Raw genomic sequence first — 26,845 nt, 5'->3', positions numbered from 1 at the left:
ATTGTTATCATCTTTTATTACTCACAGATCACAACCATCCTAATAAATGCCTCCAGCTCGTGACAGTGGATTATCGTCGCAAGATTGAGATATATTTTTCTTCAGAAAAGAAAAGAGCCCTAATTTGTTAAGATAGGTTTACTTGGTGTTGGACTCAGTACTGCAGGTTTGACATAAAAAGTTGGCCTTTAAAAACACTGGTTTCATATAATTTATTGTTTACTAATTAATTTCAAGTTTTTATATTAATTGTGCATTTAATGTGTCAACAAATTCATATAATCCATGTGAATGTTGCAGGAAAATGCAATCTTGTGGGAGTGAGGTTCAAGAGCTGAGCATTGGTCATGAACTTTCCAGAAAACAACGAGAGTAGTTTACAAAAAGGCATATTACTGGTCGGTCATATCTAAGGATTTTTCTTGACCTCTTAGTCAGAAAATGATATGAACTATGTGGAGAAGAATGATCTGATTTTGTCGTAGTTATTTGATATATGTAAAGTCGTTATCACTCTTTCTTTTGTACAAGTCAAGGCATCTTCATGTCCCTTTCGCCACCATATTCAAAGTCATGGAAGTTAAGAAGAAGAAGACCAGTCACCATGTCCAAGCACAGGCTCTAGAATAACTGGTTTCTTAGTCATAAGAATACCTTCTTGGCAAATACTTCGAGGGAGGGAGTCCAACCTCCATTACTTTGACATTACCATATTCAAAGTTCAAACCTCTTATTTTCACTTCAAAAATCCAAACCCCACTGTGTAAAGATTCGAATAATGATTCATAACAAGCTCGAGGCTGGAGTTCATTACAATAGTGTTGGTTCTGCAGAACCTGAGATGCAGTCCCTAACCAAGGAATCATCTTGTTATCGGATTCAGGACCGTGGTGGCAGGGGAGAAACAGAGCCAAAGAAACTGTGGTCAATCAAGCTCTCAAGATTACCAAGCTTAAGATCATCCACGAGACGAGCCAAATCCCGACATGATCCCCTTCCTATTGTCTTGTATGCTAATCCATCAAGCACACCACCGCCAACTCCAATTGAGATGTCAGATGCGCCACCGTGTTATACCAAGGCCACGAGGAGTTCAGATGCAAGGAGGGAAAGTTTGCAGGCAAGTTTTTGAAAATTTTTAATCTAGTTTTGGTGACAATGATTCAAGTAAAGAATATTTAATTTGTCTGATACCAAATATTACTTATTCTGGGCAGAAATCAGCGATTACACCAACAAGAATATCGATTTTAAAGCCTGGGAAGAGTTTGGCAAGAATGTCTAGTTTGAAAATCAAGAGGACTTTGACGAGTAAAAGCTATGGAGGGACCGAGGTGCTGGGGAAAGTGAAGAGGTCGAGATCAATAAAGCAGGCAAATTTCGAGTGGTCGAGTACACATGCAAGAACATTAGAATCCCGGTATCAGGCAAGCCTCCGTAATTCTGAATCTAGTTTTATTAGCAAAAAATTAAGTGGTTCAAGGCCAAAATCTGCTTTGTCTGGTAACAAATCTGTGAGAGTTACAATGACAAGAACATCGAGTTTGAAACTTGTGAAAGTCTTGACAAAAATGGGTACCTTCAAATTAAAGAAGCCCTCTATGGGGAAATGTTATGAAATATGTCAATCTCCTGACTCAAGCATACATAAAGCTACCTGTTCTTCAATTCTCAAAGATTCAAAATTCCCTGATTCCTTGGAGCTCGAGCTTCAGCCTGGTGAATGTGAATCTGAAGGAAAATCAGTCATGAAGGTTTGCCGATATACTTATTGCTCCCTTCATGGCCGTAACCATAACAAAGCTCCTCCATTGAAACACTTTGTATCTATGAGACGGAGATTGTTGAAGACCCAGAAGAGCATGAAACGGGAGAATCAACTTCATAAAGGCAAACGTTATGGAAAAATGAAGAAAGGAATTCAGTCAAGCAAAATGCTCCATAATGGAGATCCTGCAGTTGGTAATGCGAGTAATATAGCTATCTCTCCAGTCAAACAAAAAGCAGGACGGGACTTGCTTGCAAATTCCCATGCTGAAGAACCAAAAGGCACAGCAAATGGAGTTGGCAGTTCGGGTAGAGAAGATGAAGACCTTGGCGATTTTGAATATGAGGCTGAGTGGCTTCCTAGTGAAACTCTATACAATCATTCATCAGAAGCCGCTGATGAAGACAGAAAGCAAGAGAGAAGTGCTGTATATAACCATAAAGTTGGGGAGGCTAATTCCATTCTCATTGAGGACTCGTACAATGGTGACTCCACATCATTTGGAAAAAATTTAAGGGTCAATTTTCCAAATGGAGAAACACCAGATAAAATTAGAAGACCATCTGATGATGAATTTGTGGAATCAACAGGAAGTAACAGCATGGTCTCTTCTGATTTTGATCTTGAGCCACTGGAGAATCAAATTACAGGTCATGAAGAAAATAAAGGAAATTTGAAGCCGCACCATGGACTTTTTCAAGGGTCCCCTACCCACAGGGACTCCGAGCTCATCGTGACCAATCATGTAGAACACAAAACACAGTTTAAAAATCAAAAGTATATCAGAATGTGGCACCTGATATATAAGCATGCAGTGGTAGGTGTCGATAGAAAAGTTGGAAACCAGGTTCCACTAGATGGATTGGATGAAGAACAGGTGGAAGATACAAGCACCTTGCTTGGTACTAATGACTGCGGTTCTTCTGAGGGCTTTTCTGAAATTGGCAAGGACATGGTCAAGGAAAATCATGATGCAAACCACCAAAAGAATGAGCTCAGCCAGATTGATGCCATTCAGCTGGTACAAAAAGCATTTGATGATATCCTTCTGCAAGAATTTCAAGACCGCTCAATGGAGGATCAATCAATTGCTAGTAGCATCAGTTCAGACCACGACCTCTTAGAAAAGAGTCATGGTGAGTGCCAGGAATGGAGCATCTCAGCTTACAGTGAGCCTGCTAGAGACAGTATGGTACAGGAGCCAGAAGAAACATGGCTCAAAGCTGATAGTAATAGCACTCCCATGGAGGAGAGAACAGCATCAAATGTGAAAAGTGAATCTGACCAGAAAATGCCCAAGAGCTGGAGCTATTTGAAAAAGTTGATCATCCTCAAGAAATTTGTGAAGGCATTGGAGAAGGTGGGAGATTTCAACCCCCGGGGGCCACGATATCTGTCCTTGAAGCCTGACCCAGAAGCAGTAAAAGTCCATCTAAGGCACCAAACAACAGACAAGAGAAAAAACACCGAGGAATGGATGCTTGATAGTGCACTTCAACAGGTCATTTCTAAACTAGCTCCAGCTCAAAAACAAAAAGTAGCGCTGCTTGTAGAAGCTTTTGAGACAGTTCTTCCACTGTCAGAAATCGAAATTAGCCAGAGCTCCAATGCAGCAATTTGTACTCGAGCAAATCCCATTCAAGCCAGTAATGGTTCTTCAACTCAAAGCACAGGAGGAGCAGGTCAAGAAAGTAATTATGAAGAGTCAGCTGAAATATTCCAAGGTTATCCAGACCAAGCCAATGATTTTCTCACGAACAAACAGCTACCTGCAATGAAATTTTCTGAGCTCACAGAAACAACTTTGGAATGTTGTTCCATTAAAGCAGAACAACATATAACGGACTGTCAAGACACTGGTGAAGACTCGAAGGAAAAGCAAACTGTTGCCATCAATATTGATATGGTCGACAGCAAATTACTTCTCACTGAAGGTCAACCCGATTCCATCATTAGTTGTTCATCAGAGATCAAAGATCCCAGCTCATGTAATAAATTCTCCTTGAAGCCAGAGAACATTGTAAGCACCTGTCATGAAGAAGTTGGAGAGAATGGAAAAGCCTCCAAAGTAATTACTCCAAGTTCAGAACTCTCAAACAGTACATCTGAAACAGAAGGCGAAGATTTAGAGACAAATCCAGGGTTTCCTCCATGTGAAGAATATAAGCCTGAGGGCACCATTGATGTAGCAAATGAGGCCCGATCGGAAAAAGGGAAAAACATGAGACTGTGGTACTTAGTGTATAAGCACATGGTATCAGGTATTGCAGCAAAAGATGGAGCCAAGCCATACCTCAATGAAGCAGATAAAGAAGAACCAGTGGATGATGCCAACTCATTGCCAGAAATGGGCATTTCCAGTTTAAGTCAAAACTTCTCAGAAATGAATCAAGATATGGACCGGGATAATGAAGCAGATGAGCAAAAGGTTGATCTCCACCGAACTGAAGCCATTAAGCTGGTAGAAGAGGCGATTGATGAAATCCTTCTTCCGGAAATTCAGGACCACTCAACTAATGATGAATTTAGCACTAGTGAGATGATTCGAGACAAGGGACTCTCAGAAGAGAAAGTGGGTGAGGGAGGAAAACCATTCATCTCAAATTGCAAGAACAGTGTCATGGAATCCCACAGAACAGCTCCAGGAGAAAAATGGCTTACATCTGGTAATATCAGTACCCAAGAAAAAGAGAAAACCAAGTTGAATGGGGGAAAGAAATCAAACAAGGAAATGCCAAGTAGCTGGAGCACTCTGAAAAAGTGGATCTTGCTTAAAAGATTCATCAAGGCATTGGAAAAAGTAAGGGAATTTAATCCAAAGGGGCCTCGTTATCTGCCTTTGGAGCCAGACCCTGAAGGTGAAAAAGTTCATTTAAGGCATCAAGAGATGGATCAGAGAAAAAATTCTGAGGACTGGATGCTTGATTATGCACTTCAACAGGTTGTTGCAAAACTAACTCCTGCCCGGAAAAGAAATGTGGAACTTCTTGTTCAAGCTTTCGAAACAGTCATTCCAACTATAGGATGTTGAAAGGCACGATGCAGCAACTTCCAATCATGCAAACTCTGTTCAAGCCAAATATTCCAGTAAGGTTAAAGCAAAGAGCTTCAATTTTCCTTTTCACTTACATAAGGAAAGACAATAAGCCACACAACATACAAAGGGAAGTATGACAATGACAAAAAGGAGCTCACAAAGCATTATCAAAGTAATCTAAAGACCTGGGACAGAAGAATCTAATTATAATGGGGACAGATCGTCCACTCAATGCCTCTGTTCTTATTTAAATCAATATCCATCGGATTCCACATAAAAAGGATCATTTCCTCAATGTAAAAAGTATTAGAGAAACCCAAACAATTTTTTTTTTTCTTTTGCTGAATAAACTTTCGAGAAACCCAAACAAAATATAAATGGTAAACAAAAGAAATGCCCAATTGACATGTTTTTTAAGTGACATCTTGTAATCATAATGCATTTATCTTCTTGGAGTCTCATTCTTCTTTTTGAAAATGTGCAGGTAAGGCAACAAAAAGCAACTATTTGGTAATGATCACTGGAGATGGCTCTGTAGCATCAGTCAGAGGAAATGTTCTCAGAGATGACCTTTAGCTGAATAACTAACTGTTGTTCATCCCGTCACTTAGGACGCAGCAGTATACCATGTAGATGCAAGTTGTAATTCTAAGGTTGTAGGTTCATAACTTACTTTCTTTTGTGATTAAGGCTTCTTGAAGTCATTAGAAGTTGTGATGTATGAATAGATATCATTCCATGAATAGATCTTATTCTTATTCATTTTGGAACCTGGAGATGCATTATTTCCAATCCTAAAAAGTTTCAGCTGGTTTTAAATGGTATATATTATCCCAAAACTGCAGATAATTTGCTTGTGTCTCAATACAGACTATCTCTTACCGATGACTGCGGATATAATATTCTTCTAGAAACGAAAATGTTCCTTCCACAATAACATATATCAAGAACAATGAACAGATGACCATGCAGGTGGTTTTTTACTCTTGCAAATAAAAGAAGATTGTCATATCAAGCCGTCTCAATTTAGTGGGTTCAATTTTCCAATTTCGGAACACATATTAGCAATCATCAGGAAGATAGCTTTACAAAACTAAACAGAGAAACATTTAAAAATACAACTCTACTTCTACCTGTAAACATCTCTCATCCATTTTTCTAACTTTTCATATAAATGGCACGCCGCACGCCTTTTATTAGGTGGGAACCGGATCCTTTGGCAACTCCATACTGGGAAGTCAAATCGAATATCGTCTTTTTGTATTTTACAACTTAATTGAATATCCCAAGAAATACTTTCCTTTTTTTCTATCTAGTCTTTAAATTCTCCTAATTCTCCTTCGTTAATTTACTTCTCCTTCTTTAGATTCTCCTTGTCAGAGACAGAAGGAGAGCAAAGCAAATTAGGTAAAATCGAAGGCGCACAGCTCAACCTCAAAAGTCCAAACTGTGTAAAATATATGAGGGAGGACACTTTGAGGTAACATAGAAAAGAGAGAAAAATATACAATTTAATAAACAAAGAAGTTCAGGTTTTATTATATTTTTTTTTTATGGGCGGAGAAAGAATTCAGTTGCTGAACATAGCAAAGCCAACCGTACCTCCTCCTCTATATAAGTAGACGTGAAGTTGTGAGAGGTATATCCATAAGACAAAGATTAGGTGCGTTTTCTCCTCTTCTCAGCCAGTGCTTTCTTAACTCCTAAACATTTTACATCGACTTTGGGAACTTTCAGAAATGGCTGGCTTTCAGTACAACTTCTTCCCCACTGATTTCTTTTACCCTCGTCCACAGTTTGCAGCCTCAGACGCCACTCGCAAAGCGGTTCTTCCCATCCAGCAGCAGAAAGACGTGACCACCAATGATTCTGAAGGACCCAAAACTTTTGTTCACGAGAACCTTGTCAAGTTTCAACCTTTAGTGCACAAGCAACATGATCACGGCCAAAGTCTCCATCTTTTGCCGAATCAGCCGCTTTCTTGGTTGCAGTGGACTCCACAAGAGCCTGCCGAGACCTCTTGATTTAAAGGAAAGCTTATGCCATGCTGATTGGTCCTCAGGCAACAGGGGTTGTTTAGTTTTGAATTTTGTTAAGTGCGTACATCAAGCGGAGCTTGAGTTCTTACTTTGTTTGGAGTTGCGTTAAACAAAGCTCCACACTCTTATACACATTATTTAAAAATATGAAATTTTATTTTATATTTTTATATTTTATATTTTAATTCAATATAAAATATGTGAATAAAAAAATAAAATTATATATTTTTAAATGATTTACAGAATGTGAAACTTATGTCTATAATTTATCTTTTGGTTTGGGATGGTAAATTGTGGTAACAAGCTGTTCCTGTAACTGTGTAACATACAAGTACTAAAAAAAATCAATCTCAGCATGTAGAATTTCCATTTGCAAATTATTTTTACTTCTTTTCTGTATGGTAATTGATGAACAATTTGAGAAGTGTGCAATTGAAACGCCTCATGCCATGTAAGATAACCTGAAATTTACCAACTAAAATTGCAGTGTAAACAAGAGTATTGCTTAGAACTTTTCAATATAGGTGAGAGACTTGCAGTTAGAGCACTGGTATTAGACTAGTTAAATGTCAGTCAAGTCTAAATTTTAACTAATTTTTTTCAAAATCAGTTGCATTGGATTAGTCAAATCATTTCAAGTCAAGTTATGAGCTAGTAATAGGTCTGTAAAAAAAACCGGGAAAACCGGTCCGGTCGGTTTCCATAATAGGAAAATGGGCCGAAACCGGTCTGGTTCGGTTCTAGGCTTGTTTTAGACTTTTTAGGCCCGGGCCATTTATAGTTAATATGTATTTTAAATTATTTTTTATATATAATAAAATAAATTATACATATTAAATATTAAAATTTAATTAATGATATGCTTTAAACATAATATATATATATATTAATAACATTTTATCATAAATTAATTTAAAAATAAATTGAAATTGTAAAACTTTAAATTGAAATTGATAATTCACATCAATACTTTTTTATCACTTAAAATCAGTTTAAAATTGGAAAACAAATCCTAAATATCAAAAGATTTGATATTTATAATATACTAAAGTTGTAAATAGGATTACTAAAATATTATTTACCAAAAAAAAAAAAGAAAATCACTCAAATAACATTACCAAATTTGTATGGTCTAATAAATTCTTAATATATTATTTTTGATAAGTATATAATATATTAATAATTTAGTAATACTAATATACATTATACATTAGTATATAATGTATATTAATTACAATTTACATTTTATGGCCTAATACTAATAGTGTAATACTATATTAATATCAATAGTATGATTTAAGTCTATATATAAATTAGTATATAAATCACTATACTAAATAATTGCATATGAAATAATGATATAGTAATACTGATACTATTAGTAATTTAGCATTAGTATACTATTGCTAATATATAATGCTAATATATAGCTATACTAATAATCTAATATTAATACTATTATATAGTCTAATATATTATATAACTGTAACTAATATTAATATATAGTTATTCTAATATTAATAGTCTAATATAGACTATAGTTATACTTATACTAATATAGTCATACTAAAACACTATAACTAATACTAATATATAGTTATACTATTAGTCTAATACGAATATTATTATATAATCTAATATATTATATAGCAATAACTAATACTAGTTATTGTAATATTTTTTTGTTTTGATAAGTTTGAATGTAAAATTTAATAATTTAATATAGACTATAATTATATTTATACTAATAGAGTTATATTAAATCACCATAACTAATATTAATATATAGCTATAATAACAGTCTAATATTAATAGTATTATATAATATATTAGACTATAGTATATTACCAATATGGTATTAAACTACTAGTAAATCCTGAGAGGTAGCTCAGCAGGTTTAGTCTTGAATTTACTTCCTAATGATCACCAGTCTGAGTCCTCTTAGAGTTACTGGAGATTTACCTGATCATTAATTTCAGAATCCTGTAGAATTAATCAAAGTGTGCGCAAACTGATCCGGACATCCAGGGTTATAAAAAAATAAAAAATAAAAAATATTAGGAAACGGGCGCGTTTCCTCTCCAGTATCCCAAATTCCCAATTGAAAAAACCGTCCAAGACCCGCCCCTCTTCCTCACTCTCTCACTCTGCCTCTCTGCCCTCTCACGCGGCCACGGCCCACGCCGTTGCACTGTGCACATCTCGCCGTCGACCCCTCAGCCTGAGTCCGCTCCCTCTCGCCGTCGCCCCCTCAGAAACATAGACCCGCTCTCTTGCCGTTGCACCTCCCCTCACGGCCTCACACCTGTCGAGCCGTTCCCATCGCGCACACAGCCCCTCGGCCCCTCTCTCAACGCTGCGCTGCCCTCTCTGTATCTCACCGTCTCACTCTCACGCAGCCCTCCCATCTCTCACGCAGCCGGCAGCCCCTCTCTCATGTCTCTCTGTCTTCGACGGTAATTTTTCACACTTATTTTTTTTTATTTCACTTATTTAAGTTATTTGAAATTACTTTGAAATCTAGCATGAATCATATGAACAAGCTTTGGAACAATCTCGGATGTGTATATCTCATACCATAATCAGACTTTATATATAGCTAGTGATCTGTAATTTCTGTATATGTATGTGTGTGTGTGTGTGTGTGTGTGTGTGTGTGTGTGTGTATATATATATATGTAAGTGTTAGTTGTTTTTCATGAACTTGGATGCAACTTTTTATAAATTTTTGTGTTAATCCGATGTAGTTTGCATGGTAGCCGTTCAAATTTTCAGATTGCAGGCTGCCTATATTTAATTATAGAGGTAAGTTATTTTGCTATAACTCTTTTTACAACCCTGTTCCAAATGGAGGGTAGTTATGTAAAATTTGAATTTTAATGTTTTTAATGAAATGAAAGTATCAGATTAAGTTGTAAAATAATTATATGAATATTATTCTTATTACTTATAATATGTTAGTAGCAATGCACAACATTTTGAGGTTGCTAGGAATTAATTTCTACAAGTTCTAAGGTTCAAGTAGCAAATGCTAAACCATAAGCGTGAATGTTGGATTTAGTTAACTGATAGAGAGAAGATCCATGTACAGTGCAGATTGCAACATAACACTCATTCCAATCCCTCCATCCATTTCCATACACAACATAGGCCCTCAACAGTCTTAACAAGTCTTGGTCTTCAAACCAATTCATAGAGAGGATCTAGTTAACATGTTTTACTGCATAGAGAGGATCAATTCATTTGGATTTATCAGGATAAGCTAACATGTTTTAATATAAATGAAAGGACCCTCTAATTAATAGTAAAATAATTAGTTTAATCTCTTAAAAGCGATGATCGTCTCTATAAAGTCAAAAACAGAATGAAGAAATTCTTGATAACACGTCAAAATAGACATGGTGACTCTGACAGTTATTTATTTATGAATTTACTTCTGTTGTTGAAAATGAAAAAGACATTAAACTATTCAGCTGTTGATTGCAATAACACACCCAAAACCATGAACGAGGCAAGTTGCCAACTTGAGATGCAAATAGACAGCTCGCTAAATGCCACTTGTGTCATTTTTAGTAGAAACCGCGTTCCATCGAATACGTTTCAAATCTACAGTACACCAGAAAAGTAAGTAGATGCTGAAACCTAACAAAAATATATGAATATGGTTCTGAAAAATATCCATTGAAGTCACGAGAGATGGACAACTTGGGGAGTGGGGGGTGAGTTTTTTAACTTGGGGGCTCTGACCCTGCATGCACAAGTTAGCTAGGGCCAGGCAAACAGCCATTTCCCAAGTTGGGTATTCCCCTAACAATTAAAACCTGCAGCTTGCTTATATATATATATATGTATGTTTAGACAACATATGATATATAAGATTTGACTTTTTGTACTGGTCATGCATTTATATTGCAGTTCTTTTATTGTCATTTATATTGCAATCTTCTGAGTTCTTTTAAACATCAATCTTCTTAGTTTTTTGTACTGATCAGATTTTGGAATAAAAGTATAAAACAGATTTTTTTTAAAGCAGTTTTTTTTTAAATTTTTTTTTTATTTTTTTTAATTTTATAAACAGATTTTTTTTTAGAAATTTGCATTTTATTAAAACTGGGAAACTGGACCGAACTGGTAAAACCGGAAGTACCTGTTTAGGGGGGTAACCGGTGCGTAATCGGTTTTTGAAAATGCAAAATCGGTACATACTGATTCGGTCTTAAATTTTGTCCAAAACCGGACCGGACCGGTTATACCCCTATGAGCTACAGTAAATGAAAAATCAAAGTCATATTTGGTGAGTTACTATTCACCAACCAAAATAATATTTTATTAAAAAGTATTCCGTTTCTCTTCCTTTCTTCTTCCTTTCTTCTTCATGTTAAATAATTTGTTTGGACAGTAAAAGTTAAATTATTAAGTAATATATGGAGTGTATTTGTAAAATATAAACAAAAAATTATTAAAATATATAATATTATATTATTATTAAAATGGCTAGGCATTGCTAATGCACTTATACTGCAGACATAATTGAAGAGGCCATTACAAAACAAAACAGTAGCCAAAGTCAGTACATCAATCATGCATGTATACTGCAGACATGCATCGTGCTTGTGTCATGACACTTTGTCCGATTCTAATTTAAAAAAGAAAAACACAAATTTATTATTAATATTTTTTTTAAATATTTAAATTTGCTAACTAGATATAGTTGAAGAGGCTAAACTAGCGTTTTGCTCTTTCTTTTTGAGTAATGTTACACTGCCGCTTCATTTTTTCCCCTCATTTTGACCATTTATGTATTTATTTTCTTTTTAATTTTTTTTACTTACTTATTAAGGAAGTGATTATTAGTGTATTAGTATATATTTTTTTTTATTTTTTAAAAACATTTAAATATGTTAAAAAAATGGAAAGAAAAAAAAAGTGAGATTTGTATTAGTTGACACGCTCAACGGTCAGCACACTAGCACTGCTCTTTCTTTTAGTTTTTTCAAACTCTTTCCCTGTTTTCTCTCTTCTTTCCAGAGAGCATATTTTTCAACCTTCACAGTAGGCAAGAGCTGCGGCAGACTTGCAGAGCGCAGCTTTTGGAGGTGCTTTATATGGGGCCGCCCGCCCTATATAAAAGTCCGACCCCTCACGCTCAATGCTCAGCTCACGCGGCACACGTATCGTTCATTCAACGGTAATTCAACGAAGAGTGTGTGAAGAGAGGTTCGATTTTCTTCGATCTTGAGGTAATAATAATAAAAATGCTGTCTTCCAGTTTCCAATCTTTCCGAACGAATAAATTTGCGATTTGCATGCATTTTCATTCATATGTGTGATAGAACATGACGAATTTTGATGGTCTGTTTGGTTGCTGAGAAAGCAAAGGAAAATAAAGGGGAAGTGACTTTTTTTTTTAAAAAAAAAAAAAATTAATAAAATCTCGCTGCAATTTCTCATAGATCATACGAACCTCGACGGTTTGAACCAATTCTCTAAGCAGGGAAATTTAACCTGATAACATACTGCGGATTCAACTGGATTATTCGTGGTTACTGATTTTGTTTGGATTTCTAATTTCAAATATGTTGTCAAAATTAAAATTACTTCTTTTCGGTGTCTATATCCTTCACCGCCGTATGATCTGATGGAAATAATGTAGGCTTTTTTGTAACAATATCTGATTTAACAGCTACGGAAGATTTTTTCAACATGTTTGATATTATATTGATGTGAAAAGAAATTTTAATGTTCAGTGCTAGTGGTACCTGATTGTGAGATTCTCAAAGTTCATTTTGATAATTTTCCTGATGAATAAATCCTTGATGCTTTTGCTTTTGCTACCCTGAACTTATTGCTGATTTATGATTTCAGTTTTGGTGAAAATGATTTGAGAGTGTGAGGTAATGGTACCGGAATAACTATTGATGGGATTTAAGTTTCAGGTTTTGTGTTTTTCATTGCATGATTAAAAATGGTCCCTCTTTCACCAAATGGGTTTATATCTTAGGTTGGTTTGAGACTTTTAACCTTTTTCTAATATTAACAAAAGATAATTACATGAATCAGGCCAACTTGATTTCGGGTTGCATATGATTCAACTCCAACTTAATTTATTTAATTTTAATGAATTAGGCCTCTAACTTTAATCTGATTATTTCTCGTTGGAGTTGCAATTTGTGTTAAGAATTATTAACTCAAAATTATGAACTTTTACCTTTGGCAGATCCTGTAATTTCAAAGAAAATGCCGGGAAAGAAAAACAGAAAAATGGTTTCAAAGCCGAGCAACCGACTACAAGTGCCTGTGCCCGCTCTTTGTCAGCTCTGATTAGCAGGTCATGAACTCCGTAAGACTCATTACGAAGCACCACCCCATCATTTCTCTGATAGAATCAGACTCCACCTTCAAAGAGCTCAAGCAAATCCACTCCCAACTGCTACTCAACGGTCTTCATCACGACCCTCACCTCCTGGGCCAATTTATAGCCACCGTAGCTCTCAAGAACCCCAGCAATCTTGATTATTCTCACCAAGTCCTCGACCAATGCGGGAACCCTACCCTCTTCCCCTTAAACTCTATGATCAGAGCCTACTCCAAGAGCCCAACCCCTCAAAAGAGTTTTCACTTCTTCAACAGAATTCTCCAATCCACTCACAATGTCTCTCCTGATAGCTATACCTTCAATTTCTTGGTTCGTGCGTGTGCGCAGCTCTTGGGGCGCGAGACCGGTCCAGCGGTGCATGGTGCCCTTGTTAAACACGGGTTTGAGCACGACCCACATATTCAGAGTGGGTTGATTTTCATGTATGCTGAATTGGATTGCTTGAGTTCATGCCACCAGGTGTTTGAGGAAATTTGTGAGCCAGATTTAGTGTGTCAGACTGCTATGATCGGTCCTTGTGCAAAACACGGTGACGTTGGTTTTGCAAGGGAGTTGTTTGATATAATGACTGTGAGGGACCCCATTGCATGGAATGCGATGATTGCAGGGTATGCACAGTGTGGAAAGTCAAGGGAGGCACTAAGTTTATTTCATTTTATGCAGATGGAGGGTGTGAGGGTTGATGAGGTGTCTATGGTTTCGGTCTTATCTGCATGTACCCACTTGGGTGCATTGGATCAAGGGAGATGGGCGCATGCATATATAGAGAGAAACAAGTTAAGGGTGACAGTGATGCTGGGAACAGCACTGATTGACATGTATGCAAAATGTGGAAACATGAATAAGGCGATGGAAGTTTTCTGGAGAATGAAAGAAAAGAATGTTTATACTTGGACTAGTGCCATGGGTGGGCTAGCTATGAATGGATTTGGTGAGAAATGTCTTGAACTTTTTTCCCTCATGAAACAAGATGGGGTTCTACCAAATGCGGTCACGTTTGTCTCGGTTCTTAGAGGTTGTACTGTGGTTGGACTGGTTGAAGAAGGTCATGAGCATTTTGAATCAATGAGCAGAGTGTTTGGTATTGAGCCTCAGCTCGAGCACTATGGGTGTATGGTGGATTTATACGGTCGGGCTGGCCGGTTAGATGAAGCCCTAAACTTCATCAATAGCATGCCTGTGAAGCCTCATTCAGGTGCTTGGGGAGCTTTTCAGAATGTATAAGAATACAGAACTGGGTGAACTTGCCTCAAGAAAGATGGTGGAGCTGGAGGCCAAGAATCATGGTGCTTTTGTAGCCTTGTCAAATATGTATGCTGATTCCAAGAATTGGGAAAAGGTTAGCAGTGTGCGAGATATTATGAAGGCTAAAGGTGTGAGAAAGCTCCCTGGTTGTAGTGTTATAGAGGTAGATGGTGAAGTTCATGAGTTCTTTGTTGGGGATAAGTCCCACCCAAGGTATGATGAAATTGAGATGAAGTTGGCAGAGATCTCAAAGCGGCTAAAACTATCAGGTTATGTGGCTAACACCAACCCTGTGTTGTTTGACATAGAAGAGGAAGAGAAAGAGGATGCTTTGTGTAAACATAGTGAGAAGGTAGCCATTGCTTTGGCTTGATCGCTTTGAAGGAAGGTGTACCCATTAGGATCGTAAAGAACCTTAGGGTTTGTTGGGATTGTCATGAAGTAACAAAAATGATATCTAAGACTTTTAACCGAGAGATTGTCATGAGAGACAGGAATCGGTTTCACCATTTTAAAGATGGCGACTGTTCTTGTAAGGGTTATTGGTGAAATAACTTTGTCGTTTTCAGCTTTCCATTAATTTATTCAAGGCGATTTTATTTATTCTCTGACTGTAATATCATTTGTAATTTTTTGGCTCTAAATCATAAATAAAAAGGATAGATGAGTTTTAATTTTTTATGAGAAGTTGAAAAGGTAATGGATTCCATCAATAATTGATTTGAGATAAATGAGGTGATTTCATCTTCCAAACATGGAATCAAATGCTTTCATTTCCAATCCAGGTGTAATTAATTTTCTCCTAGGTGGTTTATCTTGAAAGACCTTCTACTTAGAAGCTGGTTTGAGTACACATATTCAATATCGATAACAGGACATAATTTGATTTGTAATAAAAGTTTAAAATTGAATTCACATATAAATCAATTCCTATCATGTTAACGGTGTGAAGGATTGAACATGTGTCTTGCACACCAACTTACAAGTATAATTTTTCTTACTTAGATTCTGCAGATTCATTTAATCTATTACAATTGCAATCACAGATGAGAGTGTTTACTTGAAGATGGATGTATGTACTGTTGCATTAAGATTTAAATCAATTCACATAAAACTACTCATCCGGATTGGATTTTTTCCCGATTCTAATACGGTTTTTGGCCAGGGTAACACCTAGGCCGGAAAGTAGATTGCCACACCCCGCTTGGGTACGGTTATAGAACTCAATACCTGGTTTCTATTTTAAAAAAAATATTTAATTATTAAAACCACCTCATTTCATATAAAATTATTACTAATGATTTATAAATTATATAAAAAACATTTATACATATCATAATATGCAACACCGGGAAGAAAAGAGGCCTTGATAATTCTTTTTACATGGTACATGTCTCTCATGTACTCTATTCCTAGAATGTCAGTAGTTAATGTCTTCAATTTAATTTTGGTAAGTTGCTTCTCTGATGTCTTCACTTGTATTGTTTTATTTTTTGCTGTCAATTTTACTTAACTTATGAGGACGCTTTGATTATCAAAGATTCTAAACTGATCGGTGACAGAAAGGAAATAGCCCCCCCTACATTATGGATCACGAATATATATCTAGCCAGCCAAGAATATTTATCAAAATACCCCCTCCTTCCCCAATCTTTGTGCATTTAAATTTTTAATAAAAAAAAAAAGAGGCAAGAGAAAAAAAAAAAAAATTACAACTTGCATTTGCTCAATGTTTGTGAGGATTAAGAAGCAGCCCATTTTGTAGTTTTATATTTTATTTTTTAATGTAAAAAATGGTGTTTTGACTTTGAGTGCCAAAATGTAGCTTAATTGAGTCTAATATAGAGTTGAGTTGATCCTAGTACAAGAAAACTTGAACAAAGACTGTAAAAGCATAGAAGTATATATATATATATATACACTGACCAGCAGTGTTTGGAACCACTAACCAGACCCTGAAGGTGAAAAAGTTCATTTGAGGCATCAAGACATGGATCGGAGAAAAAAATTCTGAGGAATGGATGTTTTGATTATGCACTTCAACTGGTTGTTGCAAAACTAACCCCAGCCCAGAAAAGAAAATAGTGGAGCTTCTTGTTCCAGCTTTCGAAACAGTCATTCCAACCATAGGACGTTGAAAGGCACGATGCAGCAACATTCTTCCAATCATGCAAACTCTGCTCAAGCCAAATATTCCAGTAAGGGTAAAGCAAAGAGCTTCAATTTTCCTTTTCACTTACATAAGGCAAGACAATAAGCTCCACAACATACAAAGGGAAGTATGACAATGGCAAAAAGGAGCTCACAAAGCATCATCAAAGTAATCTAAAGACCTTGGACAGAAGAATCTAATAATAATAGGTACAGATCGTCGACCCAATGCCCCTGTTCTTACTTAAACCAATTATCCATCAGATTGCACATAAGAAGATCATTTCCTCAATGTAAAAAGTATTAGAGAAACCCAAACATTTTTTTTTTCTTCTGCTGAATAAAATTTCGAGAAACACAAACAAAATATCAATGATAAACAAAAGAAATGCCAATTGACATGTTTTTTAAGTGACTGCTTGATACCATAATGCATTTATCTTCTTGGAGTCTCGTTCTTCTTTTTGAAAATATGCAGGTAAGGCAACAAAAAACAACTATTTGGTAATGATCACTGGAGATGGCTCTGTCGCATCAGTCAGAGGAAATGTTCTCAGAGGTGACCTTTTAGCTGAATAACTTACTGTTGTTCATGCTGTCACTTAGGACGCAGCAGTATACCATGTAGATGCAAGTTGTAAGTCTAAGATTGTAGGTTCAAACCTTACTTTCTTTTTTGATTTTAAGGCTTCTTGAAGTCATTAGAAGTTGTGATGAATGAATAGATATTATTCCATGAGTAGATCTTATTCTTATTCATTTTGGAACCTGTAGATGCATTATTTCCAATCCTAAAATGTTTCAGCTGGTTTTAAATGGTATATATTATACCAAAAACTACAGATAATTTGCTTGTGTCTCAATACAGAGCATCTCTTGCCGATGACTGTGGATAGAATATTCTTCTAGGAACGAAAATGTTCCCTCTACATCAACAAATATCAAGAACAATGAGCAGATGACCGTACAGGTGGTTTTTTCTTGCAAATAAAAGAAGATTGTCATACCAAACCGTCTCAATTTCGAGACACATCAGTAATCATCAGGAAGATAGCTTTATGAAATTATAACTCCACCTCTACCTGTAGACATCTCTCATCCATTTTTCTAACTTCATTTCATGTAAATGGCACGCCGCCACATTTTGTTAGGTGGGAACCGGATCCGTTGGCAACTCCACACCGGGAAGTCAAATCGAATATACCCTTTTTGTACTTTACAATTTAATCGAGTATCCGAAGAAATACTTTCCTTTTTTTCTTTCTAGTCTTTAAAAGTTTTCCTTGTCAGAGACAGACAGGAGGGCAATGCAAATTAGGTAAAATCGAAGGTAAACAGCTCAACCAAAAAAGTCAAAACTGTGTAAAATATATGAGCTGTAGAACGGAGGAATGGTTTGTTTTTGTAGGTAGAATGAGATGAGTTGAAATTAAAATTAAAAAATTAAATAAAATATTATTAAAATATATTTTTTAATATTATTTTTATTTTAAAATTTAAAAAAATTAAATTAAATTATTTATTTTATTTTATATTAAAAATTAAAAAAATAATAATAATTAAATAAGAAGAGATGAGATATTTTTTTTTTTTAAAATAAACTAGACTTAAAAAAGACAGAAATATATACAATTTAATAAACAAATGAAGTTCAGGTTTTATTAATTATTTTTATTTTTCTTTTACGGGCGTAGAAAGAATTCACGTGCTGAACATAGCAGAGCCAACGGTCCCTCCTCCATTCAAAGTAGATGTGACCATCCAAAAAAACAAAGTAGATGTGAAGTTGTGAGAGGTGTATACGAAAGACACATTTTTAGGTGCATTTTCTCTCCTCTTCTCGGTCGGTGCTTTCTTAACTCTTCCCTTCATTTTACATCGACTTGGGAAACTTTCAGAAATGGCTGGCCTTCAGTACAACTTCTTCCCCACTGATTTCTTTTACCCTCGTCCACAGTCTGCAACCTCAGACACCACCCGCAAAGCGGTTCTTCCCATCCAGCAGCAGAAAGACATGACAACCAATGATTCTGAAGGACCCAAAACTATGGTTCAGAAGAACCTTGTCAAGTTTCAACCTTTAGTGCAGAAGCAACATGATCATGGCCAAAGTCTCCATCTTTTGCCGAATCAGCCGCTTTCTTGGTTGCAGTGGACTCCACAAGAGCCTACCGAGACCTCTTGATTTTAAGGGCAGCTTATGCCATGCAGATTGATCCTCAGGCAACAGGGGTTGTTTAGTTTTGAATTTTGTATAGTGCATACATCAAGCGGAGCTTGATTTCTTATTTTGCTTTCGGATGAGAAATTTTGTGGTAACAAGCTGTTCCTGTAACTGTGTAACATACAGGTACTAATAAAAATCAATCTCAGCATGTTCAACTTCCATTTGCAAATTATTTTTTCTTCTTTTTTGTATGGTAATTGATGAACAATTTGAGAAGTCTGCAACTGAAAAGCCTTATGCCATGTTAGATAACCTGAAATTTACCAACTAAAGTTGCGGTGTAAACCAGAGTATTGCTTAGAACTTTTCAATATAGGTGAGAGACTTGCAGTTACAGAACAAAACAATAGACAAAGTTAGTACATCAATCATGCATGTATACTGCAGACAGGCATCGTGCTTGTGTCATGACACTTTGTCCGATTCTAATTTGGCCTGTAATGAAGACATGGACATAATCGGGGATTCCTCGGAATACATGAAACCGAAAGTGGTAAAATAATTTCTAAGTTCTCTTTGTATAGTATACATATGCCTTAACGTTTTTTCTCTCTCGTTTCCAGAGAGCATATTTTTCAACCTTCAGAGTGGGCAAGAGCAGCAGCAGACTCGCAGAGCGCAGCTTTTGGAGGTGCTTGATGGGGAAGATGCTTGAATATGCCCATACACAAAAGATTTTGAAATCTATATGGGCCAATTTGTAGTACAATAATTTAGGACAAGCATCGTCAATTCCCCACGATTTATGGATAGGAAAAAAACTTTGATTTCTCTGAAAGAAAAAAAAAAATGAAAAAATAGATATTTAGAGGGTGGAATCCTTTCTGGCTTTGAAAGGCTTACTGGAATCATAAGTGGATGGATGAATAAGTTGTGTGGCTCTCAGCCATGAAGACAAAATACAAAGTCAGCTTATCAATATCTTTTTCAAAGTAAAATTAACAAAGATCATATTGTAAAATAAACAAAATAGTTCTCCCTCCCTCTCTCATCATATCATTTTGTTTATTCTCTGCATCTGCATATCTTACGTATAACACCATCTGCCACAAACTATCTCCAATAGGAATGCATGGACGGCGGATCTTGAGATAGGCTGACGGCCATCCTAACGCTATTCTATTGAAGAAAAATATTGAATTCTTAGGATCCTAGTCACTAAACACCAACACAAAGGCCATGCTATTGCTATCAAAAGCTTGCATTTATTTGGAGAAAAAGACATGCCCAGAGCCATTGGCATTACTTCAAACGATAGTTTATTCAATCAATGTTCCAGATGCATGCCATTAGGAGTGACAACCTCCCCTAATACTTTACTTTATCTTCCCTCTGGATTACCTCTCTGTACCAAATCCCTGGATTCTGCATATTTATAATTGCCCTGCATAAATTTGGTCCTGAAGTAGTGAGATTTAGAGGAAACTGCTTGGTTGTCATTAGTAGTTGGAAAATGAATAATTGTCGGAAGACTATAAGCGGAGTTTTTTTTTTTAAAGAAGAGAGACGGTATCCCCAATTTTATTCGAACCCACAAGTGGATTGTAGGGTTATTAAAGAGTGTATCTAAATCAGCTATACAATTGGTCCTGTGCATATTAACACTGATAATGTTAGCTGCTGTTAACAAAGGATGCTACATCATACAAAAGTCTGATATGCTTTATACAATATCTTAGGGTCCAATTATCTGACTGGACCTGCCAGTCCCAAAAAGGGCCCGGCCTTCCCTATATGACTTTATTTAAGGCATAAGTAAGAAATTCAGTTCTGAATGGAAACAGCTCATACAAATAACTACACCCACTATGACTTGCAGTAGTAGCCCAATAACTGCACCCTTTCTAATGTATAGTTTCTGATGCATGAGGTTTACCAAAATCGCCCACAAGGGAGTCCTGTTCTGCAGAGATACCGACTGTGTGCGTGTTTCTTTAGCTAAGACCAACTGTTGATACGAGAGATTTTTTGTTTCTGTTTTTTTTAGGCTTTTAAGTAGAATGGGAGACTGTCTTAAAATTTATATATAGTTGTGAAGTTTCTGTGGAGAAATGAAGCCAGCATGCTAGGTTGGTCTCTCCACTTGATTACACTGCAAATTAATCTCAGAGGGAAATCTTCTTCACTTCACCAACCAAAGGAAAATTTTGATACAGTCAAGTGTAGCATGAATAATACTAGGAGATAATGACTTCAATCAATGTACAGATAAAGCTGATATATTGATTGGTTGTGTTCACAAATACTATAGAGGATGCAGAAAACCATTTCAACTGAGCAGGCCATTACTGCTAAGATCTACAGTATGCTGACCTAGTATAAAGAGCTTGATTTCTCCTGTAGAAACTTGGGGATGTTCACATTTGTGTTATATAGGAAACCCTGATAAAAAGCAGTGATCTTACTGCAGATTCACTAGCCATCTATATTCAAACAATTTATAGCGCTACTTAGGATTCAATCTATAATCATTCATTATAACAATTTTTTTTTTCAAAAATCCAGAAGCACCCAAATGAGTGCTACCATTAACAAAAAAAACTAAAAAAAAGAGAGTGATCACTGGCATATTTCGCATCTACAGTAGAATCCTAGAACAGAACCCACTAAACTGCACTGAAGTTTGAAAATGTGAAGCAACAGAAACAAAGTTGTTTTTGATCCATTCAAAACATAGGGATATTATATCTAATGTGGTGGTGTGCCTAAGGTGGACCATATGATGTGAACAAAATGGGGTCTTCCACTCAGCAGGTTTCTGAACTGATCATTCCAGTATGTGTCTAATGTCTTCTAAAAGGCTCTTTGCCTGCCACTCTCTGTATTGTTTTAACGTTTATTAAAAGGAAAATTAATGTATAACTATATGTGATTCATGTTGAACAAACCCCATATATCAAACCCGGTAATGTTGAGGACATGTTATACCGCCACCACCTTACGATCACCTGCAACCAAAGAGTAGAAAGCTGGGGGGTTCGGGAGAACGCTTCCAATGCCTAAGTCACTGGGTTCATCTCTCAGCAGATTTGAATGATAGCCTTTTATATTCTTTGCTACCAACTGGATAGTTATCCAGTCGGTATTGGCTATGAGCCAGATTTCCTTGATATTGAGCTGGGCTTCTCGGTAATGGTATAAGTTTTGGTTATTAGTAAGGACCCAAGCCCACTTTGGGAACTAACCGGTTGGGATATCCTCTCTAGATAAAGTTATTATTTGTTTTAAAAATCTAAATTAATAGATATCGTATAAAGTTAAGATTCAAAATCATTAATTTAGTGTTTGAAATCAAAATCTATGTTATGATTTTATGTAAAATTATTATTTATTTAAAATTTAAACCAATAAAATATATAGATTTAATTATTTATATTATATTATTAACAAAACCAATCATTCATATTTACTATGACGAGAATTGCACCTTAAAACACTAAATTTTCTCACATCATTGCCTCTTGTTTTTACCGTTCTTAAGAATAGAATTGCTGGATCCATTTTGGTTGCCTCTACTGTTCGTGGATCCCACACATAGGCATTAAATATATGATTAAGAGAGGAAGTTATGATCAGGGTGTTTGTTCCTTGGTGGGCAGGAATTCAGGATCATTGTAGACGAACATCATATCCCTGTTCCTGTTTAATAAACCCCGGCCCACCGACCCACAACCACAAGCCAAGCCATGTGAATTAATTTACGCCGTTGTAATGTCAGCCATTCAGCACCTTAAACAGGTCCCACCACCCACAGATAAAGACATCAACTTGGGCAAGTTGCAAGCTACGGTTGCATCTGCCTACTTAAATGAATACTTATCCGATACCTTGGTCAATAATCACTAATCAGTATCCGCGTAACCAAGTCAGGACGGGTAGAATATTATTTTACCTGTTTGGATACACCCGAGTTTATGGGCTCTGGATTGGATTGGAAAAAAAAAATCCGTTCCAGATTTGCAACCTTATTGAAATCACATAATTTTTAATTTTAATTTTATAAAATTTATTTTTAATTATAATATTTCTCATATTAAGTAATATTAGATAAATTTTTAGAATTTGTATTCTTTTTTAAAAAAATAAAATTTATTATTAAAAAAATAATTTTTTACTTGAATTATAAATTTATTTATTTTTTTAAAAATAAGTATAAAAGATTTATATATCTTAAAATTACAAATATAATTTCTCTAAAAATAATTTTAAAATGACATAATATATGAAATTGAGCTATGCTACAGCTACTGAAAAATAGTCTGAAGATATCTCTCGAATAGTGTATTTTACTTTTATTTTATTTTTATGTATTTTTTTAATCATCATAAACATTTAAAAAAAATAAAAAATTTATAATATTATTAAAAAATACTTCTTAAATCATTAATTTAAAAAAAAAAAAAAAAAGAGGAGGTACTCGGGACACACATTCATGATCCAAATTCGAGATCCTAATAATTAGAAGTTATTTTCTTATACAGAAATGCTATTATTGTCGCCAAGAGTTGGGTCTCAAATTTTTTTTTTTTTTTACTAAATAATTAAATAAGTGTTTTTTTGTGATATAGTGAATTTCTAAAAAAAATGTTTAAAAGTAAAAATAAAATAAAAAATAAAAAAACCTTTTTGTTCGATCCTCTGCTATTTTATAAAATCTTTAAAATATTTTTATAAACATGATTAAGTTTCACTGTTCATCGAGTTGTACAACGTAATATAAAAGGCGCCGTAGGAAGTCAAAGTCAATAATGAACAACTTCAGATGGCTGGCGATGAGTGGGCAGGCCGTACAGTGCAGTGCGTATTGATTGAGCTGGTTTGGATGACTCCCGAACCTCAAACGCGTAAAGCCGAGCCAAACAGGCTCGGGCCAACCGTCCTATATAAAACCCCGACCCCTCACGCTCAATGTTCACGAGGCACGCGTATCACTCACTCAACGGTCCAAGGGAAAAGCTTTCAATTCAACGTAGAGTGTGTGAAAAGATCCTTGATTTTCTTCGATCTTGAGGTAATAATAATAAAAATGCTTTCTTTCAGTTTCCAATCATTCCGAACGAATAAGTTTGCGATTTGTATGCATTTTCATTCACAGATGTGATAGAATATTACGAATTTTGACGGTCTGTTTGGTTGCCGGGAAATCGAAGGAAATGAAAGGGGAAATGATTTTTTCTTTACTTTTAAAAGAAATCTCGCTGGATTTTCTCAAAGATCATACGAACCTAGACGGTCTGTACCGATTCTCTAAGTAGGGAAATTGAATCTGATAATATACTGCGTATACGACTGGATTTTTCGTGGTTACTGATTTTGTTTGGATTTCTAATTTCGAATCTGTTGTCAAAGTAAAAATTACTTCTTCTCGGTGTATATTTCATTTACCGTGTGATCTGATGGAAATAATGTGGCTTTTTTTGTAACAATATCATTATATAACAGATACGGAAGATTTTTTCAACATGTTTGATATTTTATTGTTGTGAAAATAAATTATGCTGACGATTTTATCTGGGATCCAACGCTTTGCCTTTGCCCTTATTGTCAACATTATCTTTGGATGTTGCCTACCCCATCTATGCCCTATGCAACAGAAAAGAGAAAAGCAACTACTGTGCTGTGCCCCTCTGAGAGACAACAGCTATGCCCTGCCACTGCTAATGTTCGGTGCTAGTTGTATCTGATTGTGAGGATCTCAAAGTTCATTTTGATATTTTTCCTGATGAAGAAATCCTTGATGCTATTGCTTTTGCTACCCTGAACCTATAGCTGATTTATTTCATAGCTTTTGTGTGATATCTCATTCGATAAGGATAGGAGTAGGTGGTGTATGAGATCTCACATTGTTTGGGAATGAGAAGTTCTTACTCTTTATAAGATTTCAATAGGGCTCCAATTGAATGATTGACTAGTCCTTTTAGAGTATAGGTCATGTGGTTTCAGCGTTCCATTGGGGCGTTACATTTTGTTGATTTCAATTTTGGGGAAAATGGTTTGAGAGTGTGAGGTAATGGTACCTGAATAACTATTGATGGGATTTAAGTTTCAGGTTTCTCATTCAATTATTAAAAATGGACCCTCTTTCTTCGTCTTTTCCGTGGCTTTATGAGTAGGAAGCAGCTTATCCAGTTCACCAAATGGGTTTATATCTTAGGTTGGTTTGGAACTTTTAATAGAGTGGCCGAGTATGGTATTTAGGACTTTGGATGAGCCGTTCTCAAGTTGCATTCATATTTAAGGATAGGCCGGGCTTGACAACAACACTGCTTCCTTTTTCCTTCCGTTCATGGTCCCTGCTTCTTGATGTTATCTAATGTCCTGCTACTTTGGAAGTACAGGTTAAAGATTCAAGGCTCGGCGGTGATTGAAAAAGATGGCAATGGTTTCAGGAGGAAGGTCGACATTGAACCCCAACGCACCTCTTTTCATTCCTGCTGCTTTCCGCCAAGTGGAGGATTTCTCTCCAGAATGGTGGCAACTGGTCACAACCTCATCATGGTACCATGACTATTGGCTCAGCCAGCGTCAGGGTGAGGATAGTTTCTGTGACAATGCTGAGGATGACTTTGATGGTATCGATGTAGCTGACTTGCTGCCAGAGACTTTTGAATTTGATGATGGTGGAGATTTTTCAAATATGGAAGCTCAATTTGAGGAGTATTTTGTCCAATCTTCTGAACACAGAGGTGCACATATATTGTAATATGGTCATGAAATTTCTTGTAATTTCGGTAAATCCTGTTAGATCATTGGAGTTAACTGTTTTTACCATATTGGATATGGAGCGACAGGCTTGGAAATGAATGCTGAAACACTGGTGAAGAATCTGAAAACTTTGGATGAAAGAGGTCCCAAGTCCCCAGTTCAACCTGCAAAGAAGTATAATGAGAAGCCAGCCAAGTACGTGAACCCGAAATGCAGCCCCCGACGCATCCAGCAGCCTCGCTGAAGGGAGCAAGCTTGTAGCTCTGTTTCTAGTGTCAAATCAAATCAATGTCTCGCATTTCGCATTCTGCAGCTTTTGTATAGGGCAAGGTTGCAACTCTTGTATCCATCCTTGTTCATTCTCGTGTCCTTTATCAGTTTACAGTTAGCTTTACCAACAAATCCTTGGAATAGAAAATTAGAAAAAAAAAGGTGTAAAAATGACAAGACGAAAAAAGAAGAAGAGGTTCTGTTTATAAGGAAATGAAAATTTTTTCGTGCTTGTCCATTGCGTTTGATTTCTCAAGCTAATAGCCCCTTTGAATCTTTCCATATCCTGCTTAATGGATTATCTTTTTCTTTTCTTGAAGACAGTGATCAATATCATTTCATAACTTCTTTAGGGTGTGAGCTATTAACCACCTTTATCTACCACCAATAAGCCTCGTAACTTCTGTAGAAGAATCATGAAACCGAAAATATTGGTGAGTGTAAGTTTAATGGAAGGCCTCAAATAGCGTATGGCTTCTATTATACATTGGATGATATGATCAACACGAGCAACACAACATGTTAGTAGCCTAAAGATTCTATATGTCTGAAAAAATGAAAACGATAAAACGTATGAAAGCTTTGGAAAATTGTTTTCAAAGCTTTCGATAACGTTTGAGACGGGAAACGGTGGTTGTGGTAGACCCCATGACTAATGTTTCGGGCCACAAAGCAATAGACCAAGTGGGGGGAAACTACCAAGTACCACAGCAGCACAAAGGTCAATTCCAAGCCTGAATTCTCTTGCGATGGCACCAAATAAGTGGAAACCAACGATTCATTGAATACCAACACGGTAAAGATCTGAGTCTTGGTCATATGCTTCCTTTGGATTTAAGGTTCGAATTCTCTTAGGTATAAACAATTTTTAAAGACTATTAGATTGAGAGAACTTTTTCTTGAATTACCCGAGATGGATAATCTTATTTTCAAGAAATTTTGCATCATCGGATTAATCGAGATTTTGTTCTTAGACACCCTATGCCAATAAAATAAAAAAAAGATTATCAAGGATCGGTCCAAACCT

The 26,845-nt window shown here is 36.0% G+C and overlaps 3 protein-coding genes and 1 long non-coding RNA gene across 8 annotated transcripts; 3 read left to right on the top strand and 1 right to left on the bottom strand.

The window, feature by feature from the left end:
• The first annotated feature begins 576 nt into the window (after positions 1–576).
• LOC121268431 (calmodulin binding protein PICBP-like) lies at positions 577–19,004 on the top strand. Of its 3 annotated transcripts, XM_041172706.1 has the most exons (5): positions 577–1,120; positions 1,218–4,860; positions 5,290–5,447; positions 6,192–6,285; positions 18,315–19,004. In XM_041172706.1, exons 1-2 carry the CDS (start codon positions 779–781, stop codon positions 4,797–4,799), a joined length of 3,924 nt encoding a protein of 1,307 aa, XP_041028640.1. In that variant the 5' UTR covers positions 577–778; the 3' UTR covers positions 4,800–4,860; positions 5,290–5,447; positions 6,192–6,285; positions 18,315–19,004. The 3 variants fall into 3 exon arrangements, with proteins under 3 accessions (XP_041028640.1, XP_041028639.1, XP_041028638.1); XM_041172705.1 differs by lacking the exons at positions 6,192–6,285; positions 18,315–19,004 and having other exon boundaries at positions 1,218–4,855; positions 5,290–5,550; XM_041172704.1 differs by lacking the exons at positions 6,192–6,285; positions 18,315–19,004 and having other exon boundaries at positions 5,290–5,550.
• Positions 2,597–6,974, bottom strand: LOC121268436. The gene is made up of 4 exons (XR_005941158.1): positions 6,873–6,974; positions 6,408–6,822; positions 4,062–4,834; positions 2,597–3,873 (listed from the first exon to the last, which is right to left on the bottom strand). It is a non-coding gene; the product is annotated as an uncharacterized LOC121268436 (long non-coding RNA).
• On the top strand, positions 9,147–26,137 carry LOC121268435 (protein EARLY RESPONSIVE TO DEHYDRATION 15-like). Of its 3 annotated transcripts, XM_041172714.1 has the most exons (5): positions 9,147–9,300; positions 9,592–9,649; positions 11,873–12,084; positions 25,182–25,529; positions 25,635–26,137. In XM_041172714.1, the coding sequence occupies exons 4-5, from the start codon at positions 25,217–25,219 to the stop codon at positions 25,790–25,792; spliced, it is 471 nt and encodes a 156-aa protein (XP_041028648.1). In that variant the 5' UTR covers positions 9,147–9,300; positions 9,592–9,649; positions 11,873–12,084; positions 25,182–25,216; the 3' UTR covers positions 25,793–26,137. The 3 variants fall into 3 exon arrangements, with proteins under 3 accessions (XP_041028648.1, XP_041028647.1, XP_041028649.1); XM_041172713.1 differs by lacking the exons at positions 9,147–9,300; positions 9,592–9,649; positions 11,873–12,084 and adding an exon at positions 23,703–23,854; XM_041172715.1 differs by lacking the exons at positions 9,147–9,300; positions 9,592–9,649; positions 11,873–12,084 and adding an exon at positions 24,380–24,529.
• On the top strand, positions 13,062–15,029 carry LOC121268434 (putative pentatricopeptide repeat-containing protein At5g40405). The gene is given in 3 exon segments (XM_041172710.1): positions 13,062–14,431; positions 14,433–14,824; positions 14,827–15,029. Coding segments are annotated over 3 exon segments (1,836 nt in total). The 5' UTR covers positions 13,062–13,175; the 3' UTR covers positions 15,015–15,029.
• Positions 26,138–26,845: the final 708 nt, after the last annotated feature.

The sequence above is a fragment of the Juglans microcarpa x Juglans regia genome, chromosome 5S (genome assembly GCF_004785595.1).
Source record: "Juglans microcarpa x Juglans regia isolate MS1-56 chromosome 5S, Jm3101_v1.0, whole genome shotgun sequence".
Classification (NCBI taxonomy): Eukaryota; Viridiplantae; Streptophyta; class Magnoliopsida; order Fagales; family Juglandaceae; genus Juglans; species Juglans microcarpa x Juglans regia.
This window is presented reverse-complemented; position numbering and strand designations above follow the sequence as displayed.

Coding starts and splice junctions, on each gene's coding strand:
- LOC121268431 (XM_041172706.1), top strand. CDS start 779: ATGATTCATAACAAGCTCGAGGCTGGAGTTCATTACAATAGTGTTGGT. Junction 1,121..1,217: donor CAAGGAGGGAAAGTTTGCAG/GCAAGTTTTTGA, acceptor TATTCTGGGCAG/AAATCAGCGATTACACCAAC.
- LOC121268435 (XM_041172714.1), top strand. CDS start 25,217: ATGGCAATGGTTTCAGGAGGAAGGTCGACATTGAACCCCAACGCACCT. Junction 25,530..25,634: donor CCAATCTTCTGAACACAGAG/GTGCACATATAT, acceptor ATGGAGCGACAG/GCTTGGAAATGAATGCTGAA.